Genomic DNA, 6,487 nt, shown 5'->3' on the forward strand with positions numbered 1-6,487 from the left:
GGCCCGCTGTGCTGCAGGGCTGAGAAAGACTCCAGCCCTTGCAGGATTCACAGCTTGGCGTTCGCTTTGGAGGGCCGCCGGCCCTGGGGTGGGGATACCAGCGTCAGGTCTCTGCCAGGCTCTTGTCGCTGCCCAGGGTCACCCCCCCCCCCCCCCCCGCAAACCCTTGCCAAACCCGTGCGTGGCCGCGGCTTGGCAGCGGGTGCCTGGGAACCGGTACTTCGTCCCAGGGCCAGTCTTTGAGACTCGGGGAGGGCCTGGGGTGGGCGACCTGGGCAGGCGTGCGCCTAGGGAGTGACCGTGAGATCCCGGTCGTCTTTCCCCGAAGAGGACGGAGACATGGGCAATTCGTCGTCATCCTCGGAGCACTTGGCTGAGGACAGCGACGCGCATTTGCAGCTTTGCGGCGCGCCGGGGCCGGCACCCGCGCTCCCGCCGCCTCCGCGGTGGTTGCTGCCTTTGCCCTCCTTCTTGTGCTTCACCCGGCGGTTCTGGAACCATATCTTCACCTGCTTCTCGGACAGATTCAGGTAGGTCGCGATCTCAATGCGGCGTAGGCGAGACAGGTACATGTTGGAGGCGAACTCGCGCTCCAGCTGTAGCAGCTGCGTGCTGGTGAACGCTGTGCGCACCCTCTTGCTGCTGGGCAGCTGGTTGGAACTGCTGTCTGAAGGGGGTGGGGTGCAGAGAGGGAAGCGATCAGACGCCTGCGTTGAGGGCCCAATCCTCCGGTAGGCGCCCAGTAGAATCCCGGGACTTCCGTCTCTCACCCACCTCTTGGCCCCAAACGAGATGCACAGCAGCGTTACCGCGGGCGCCTCCTGGCTGAGCGGCGGGACCCCGGTACTCCCAGAGTCACACGGCCTCGGCACTACTTTATGGGGCGCCCTGAACCTCAGCCCCCGCTCCCTCCTGCGCGCCGCCTCCGAGACCCGGACCTTCTGCCCTCACCCTCCCTCCTGGGTCCTGTCCCAACCCTGCAAAGGCACACGACCCTGATTGCACCCCCGCACCCCCACCCCCACCCCCCGGGTCCCAGCGTGACTCTCCTCGTCTCCAGAACGCCCAGGGACCCTCCTCTCCTATCCCTGGCTCGCCAACTGTCCTCGGGTCCCCTATGCCCTGTCCCCCTGCGCAGCGTCCCGGCTTACCCACGGAGATGCAGTGGAACTGCCTGGGGTCGGGAAGTGGATAGGAGGTCTGGTAGAGCGCGGCGGCGGCGGCGGCGGCGGCGGAGGGGCCGTGAGCGACCCCGGGCGACACGGCCGAGTGCTGGCGGCCTAGGGGCGCGTGGCAGTACTGCGAGCCGAAGGGCGGGAAGGACGCCTTGAGCAGAGGCAGCGCGGGCGGCCCCGGGGGCCCGTGCAGCTGCGAGGCGGTGACGCAAAGCGGGCACACGCACAGCAGCCCAGCTTTGCGCGCGTGGCAGGCGCCGGGCGAGAGGCCGTGCAGGGCGTGCGGCGGGGGCACGGCGTAGGGAAAGAGCGGCGGCGGGCTGCCCTCCGGGGCTTTCTTCTCGCCCGCCTCGCGCAGCACCAGCGAGTCCACCAGGAAGGAGCGCGGCATGGCCCCGGTGCGCGGTCGCCCCGCCGCCAGCCGGCTCGCTGCGCCCCGCGGACTCCGCGGCTCCCCGCGCCCTTCCCCGGGCAGCGGCCGCGCGCTGTTGCCGGGTCGCGGGAGGCTGGAGGCGCCGCCGAGGCCAAGGCTGAAGCCGCCGCCGCCGCCGCCGCCGCCGCCGCCCGAAGAGCTCGGGGTGCTGGCCAGCACTAGTGGTGCTGAAAGGCGCCGGCGGCGCCGCTTAAATAGGACTATTGCCATGTGATGGGCTACGCCAGGAGCGGCCGGGGCCTCTCAATAGGGTTTTTGTGCCTTTTCTCTTGGCATTCACTCTGCACGCTTCCTCATTATTTCACTTGTTAACTAAATGAACTGCATAATGTACTCTATTCTTGTCAACCCCACCCACGCCGTAACAGGCGCCCTCGCCCCCTCCTCTCCCTTTTGCGGGTTTATTTTCTCATTCTCCCGCGATTTAATATTCTTTTCTTTCTCTTTATTCCTTACTCCCCTTTGGCTTTGCACTGGCGATCGGCAGGTTTATCTTATTGATTTTGTACCCCCACTGCCTCACTTCCACAGATTCCCATGGGCGCACACCCCAGCTCCCTGCGCATTCCGTCTCCATCCCCTTCCTTCTCTCATCTACCCCTGCTCCCCAAGATCATGCTCCCTCCACTCAGTTTGCTCAGTTCCGCGTGGTGCACCCCGCGGGTGTCCCTACAGCCGGTGTCTGATTTCCACCTGTGGAATCCCTTCCCCTCTCCCTGAGGGGGAGGACCCGGGGCTCTGGCAGCCGAGAGGCGCTGCTGGAGAGAGAGAAAAAAGGGGGCTCGGTATTCCTTATCCAGCGCTAGTCCCAAGGCTGTCTTTCTGTTTTAAGTTTCTCCAAGTCTTAACTCTGATGCTGCCCTTAACGCCCAGTCTTTGTTCGGTAGATGTTGGTCAGCCATTCTCTTCCTTTGGACGGCAGTGCTGTGGATGTCAAGTGGAGGATAGCCTCTGAGAGTCTGGGACAGGGACAGGGAACGGGGAATGGAAGCCTACACTGCGAAGATCGAGATCTCGCACCCCAGCAGAAGAGGCGAGTGTAGATGCTCTGCTGGGCGTAGATCTTTCCGGGGGCTCTCTCCACTCGCCCACACTCCCATAGACTCGCGGGTGCGCTCGGAAACCAGTGCTTTCCTGAAGTTTGCCCCACAGGAGCGGGGCGAAGGGCAGTTGTACTCCCAGCTTCTGCTGCTTTTGCCCAACCCGACCGACCTCCCCTGTCCCCAGGACCTTCTCCTGCCGCGTCGCTCTCTTCTTTCTGGCCACACAATGGTTAAACAACTTCAAACGCCTGGCGCTGTGTACACAGCTTCAGCCTTTTAAATAGTCCCCGGACTCAAAGCTGCTTCGCCAAGGAACTTTTTCCATACAATGGGAAATTAGCATAAATATTTCGAATTTACAGCCCCGGACTTTTCACCGAAGTCGGTTACTTTCGATTTTATTGGAACCAAATCGCTGCAGTCACCTGCTCAGGGCTCTGAATGGAATTGTGAGAAATAAAGGGGGAAGCTTTTCCGCGGTGGGGGTGGGAGGTGGGGGGTGGGGGTGGTGGAAATCAGTGCTCGGGAGCAAGACTGCCCCAGATTGAAGCATTTACATGGTTTTTCATCATTGGTGACATCTTTACGATAACAATAGCAACAAATTATAACTGATTAAAAAGCAAAGGGACTTTGTGCGAAAACAACCGATTCCATAACAAGGACAGGGGCAATGGGGGAAAATAGCCTGGACGAAGCTTTCAGCAGCACGTCTTTTAGCAGGAGGAGTAGGGCTCAAGGCTTCCTTGATTGTTTGGCATGGGGGGGTGGACAGGAGACCAGTGCTGACCCCAAGGCCAGGGTCTCCTCTCCAAGGCTCCCCGCCTAAGGGTGGTGCTTGCAAACTAGCCAGAGTGCATTAGTGCAGCCTAATGTCAGTCCTAATTGCTCTCTGGGTAATTTGTGCTGGCTTGGACCGCTGAGAGTGAGACGAGAGCGGGGAACAGGGCCGGAGAGGCACCCCTCTCCCGGGCAGTGGCGGGTGGGAGAGGCGCGGGGCGCGGGCGGGGCTCTGCGGGGTGAAAGGGGCGGCCGCTGAACCCCGGAGCCTGGAGCCGGCGAAAAGGGGGTGCAGAGGTCTCTTGGGAGCTGCAGCCCGCGCCCGGGGAGGAAGGGGTTAAGAGCCCCTGAATGCGAGCAAGGCCAAAGCTACTGGGAAAGAATATCTAGGGGGGGGGGGGGGGAAATAACCAGGTTTTTTTTTTTTCCCCTCCAGCCTCTGGACCTTATTGAATGTCATTGAAGAAAGTTTTGAATGCCAGATAAAGAGAGGCGAATTAAAGTGTGTGACAGCGGAGGATAAGCAAACACAAAGAGAACTCTGTCACACTTTGGGGCAAAATCCGTGGGCTTTTTACCAAGTCTCTTCGCTATGATTGAATTAAGTAATAGGAAAACATTTTCTTTCAGTTTAGAGCCATTAGACAAAAACTTCAAAGCGAATAACACTTTTTAATGTGCGGCCCACAATGGATTGGGTTTTGTGCTGAAATGTTTAAATGGTTTGTTGTGCAACTCGGCGCGGGAGAGACCCGGGCCCAAGCAAAATAGCATCCCCGAGAGTGTTTTCGGGAGGCCTGGAAAGAACGCACACTTAATCCGCCATCGCTAAACCCGGCGGGCTGCGGCCGGAAAGGGGGCTCCAGCTCGACAGTCTGGGGCCGCGGGGCGCGCCCCAGGAGTTGGGGGATTTCAGGAAAGTGCGGTGCCCACGGAGGAGAAGGCCAGGCAGGAGCTGGGGCGCGCGGGCCGCGGGGACTCCGGTGCCGCCCAGCGAGGGGCGCGAGCTCGCCCGGGGGGTCCAGTGTCTCTCAGCCCCGCGGCCTAGCACGGCCGCCTGGTTTCCGGCCGCTGCCCTCGCACCTCGGGGGACCGCTCCCCGGGGGACACTCTGGCTGCCGAACTGCTTTCTAGTTCGACGCGCCTTCCGGGGCTGGCTTCAGCTGGGTTTGAACTTTACTCACCCGAGCGAACGAACGCCTCCTTGGGCGGGGTGGGAGGAGGCGGTGGGATTAGCCTGACAGCCAGAGAGAGAGAGAGAGAGAGAGAGAGAGAGAGGCCCCGGGGAGCCCCTCGGCCTGGAGGGCCCTGCTCTGCCCCCAGAGCCGGTTTTCAAGTGTCCATCACGGACAGTTCAACATGGAATAATTTCTGTGATCCCGCTCTTTTCTTCTCTTTCACACCGCCTCCTTTCCTGTTGGTGGAGAGCGCTGGCCGTTTTTCTCCTGGAAATGCATCTCTGAGATATTCGCAGCAGACACATCCCCGCAAAAACTGCAGACATGGGGAGGGGGGTTGAGGGCTCCTTGCTCCTTTCCATCTTCAAATGTCACTTTTCTTTAAAGGGAGGTCAGCGCCCCTACGAAAAAATACCACTTCTTCCTCCCCGCGTTCCCCAGTCAGATTCCTTGTTTGATAAATGCCTTCTAGCTTTCTGTGTCTTCTACTCATGTGTTTTTCTGTCTCGGTCCCTCCTACCCCCACACTGAAATACCTGCCCCGCTGAGGATCAGCATGTTTGTCTATCTTGTGCATTACTGTATCCTAACTCAGAGAAGTTTCTGGCACATAGTAGGGGCTCAGTATATATTTGCTGGATAAATAAATGAATCCTGAGGTATGACTCAGGAGGTGGCATGGATAAGAGGACTTTGTGGTTTACCTGCTTAATACACCGAGGCACTCAAGGGTATGCCGTGGAGCAACTTACTTGCAGGAACTGTCTGACTCTTCTGTGGCCATCACACTCTCCGCATGCCTGAGTCATCACGGGGCGGGGGGGGGGGGGTGGGGGAGCGGGGAGGGCCCAGTATGTTCAAGTGAATGGCAGATCTGTAGGTACCCAGCCCCCCTCAGGAGTTTCTCACATTCCTTGTTCCTTCTTCGGACAGGCAAGATGGCCTGTCCAAGGCAGTTCGGGGTACTGCTCTGCAGGGGTTGGATGGACCAATACAGGGGTTGGATGAACCTATTGGTAGGTCAAGGCTAGGGTTCATCATCTAGGTGTTTTCATCGTGTGCCGGAGATGGGGATAGTTAGAAAGAGAGGCAATGTGTTATATGCCCTGGAATTATCAGCGACTATTTCTGCTTTTTCTGGGTTGAGGCAATGAAGGGGGAAATTCTCCTTGCAAAGAAAAGGATTGTTCCCCTGAGCAGGCCAGTACTGACTCAGGCAACTCTCCCAGGAGAGAGCAGTCTGTTCACTCGGGCAAGGGGGCGGGAGAGCGCCTGGTCCGCCAGGGCATAGGGAATGTACCTGGGAGCCAGAAGTGGAGGAGGGCGGAGAGGGAGAAGTGCCTAGACATGCGTGTGAGTGGTACTGGAGGTTAAGGTGCAAAGGGCCCTGCTGACAGGTTTGAGCTTGATCCTACTCAGAGATTTTTAAAAAACGTTTGTCTGTTTTGAGAGAGAGAGAGAGAAAGACAGAGCACAAGTGGGGGAGGGGCAGAGAGAGAGGGAGACCTAGAATCTGAAGCAGGCTGCAGGCTCTGAGCTGTCAGCACAGAACCCAACGCAGGGCTTGAGCTCGAGAACCGAGAGATCACGACCTGAGCCAAAGTTGGACGTTTAACCGACTGAGCCACCCAGGTGCCCCTATTCAGAGATTTTAAGCCAAGGAACTTAAGAAATATTACTGGAAGCAGTAGGAAGTCTTATAGATGGGGCCAGAGAGGGGGCCAGAGCAGGATCCAACGGAGAGTTGGCTTGCAAATGAACAATTTACTGCATTATTGAATGAACAAAGGTAGGGAAACAGGCAAAGAGAAAATTAGTTCAAGTGATGGAGAATGACCACCTGAGAGCTGGAGAGGAGACAGGAAGATGAGAAAAGAG

At 58.6% G+C, this 6,487-nt stretch overlaps 1 protein-coding gene across 1 annotated transcript; it reads right to left on the minus strand.

Moving 5' to 3' along the window:
• Window positions 1-261: 261 nt before the first annotated feature.
• Window positions 262-1,566, minus strand: GSX1 (GS homeobox 1). The gene is made up of 2 exons (XM_058705354.1): window positions 1,152-1,566; window positions 262-667 (listed from the first exon to the last, which is right to left on the minus strand). Exons 1-2 carry the CDS (start codon window positions 1,564-1,566, stop codon window positions 288-290), a joined length of 795 nt encoding a protein of 264 aa, XP_058561337.1. The 3' UTR covers window positions 262-287.
• Window positions 1,567-6,487: the final 4,921 nt, after the last annotated feature.

This window comes from Neofelis nebulosa, chromosome 1, assembly GCF_028018385.1.
Source record: "Neofelis nebulosa isolate mNeoNeb1 chromosome 1, mNeoNeb1.pri, whole genome shotgun sequence".
Lineage (NCBI taxonomy): Eukaryota > Metazoa > Chordata > Mammalia > Carnivora > Felidae > Neofelis > Neofelis nebulosa.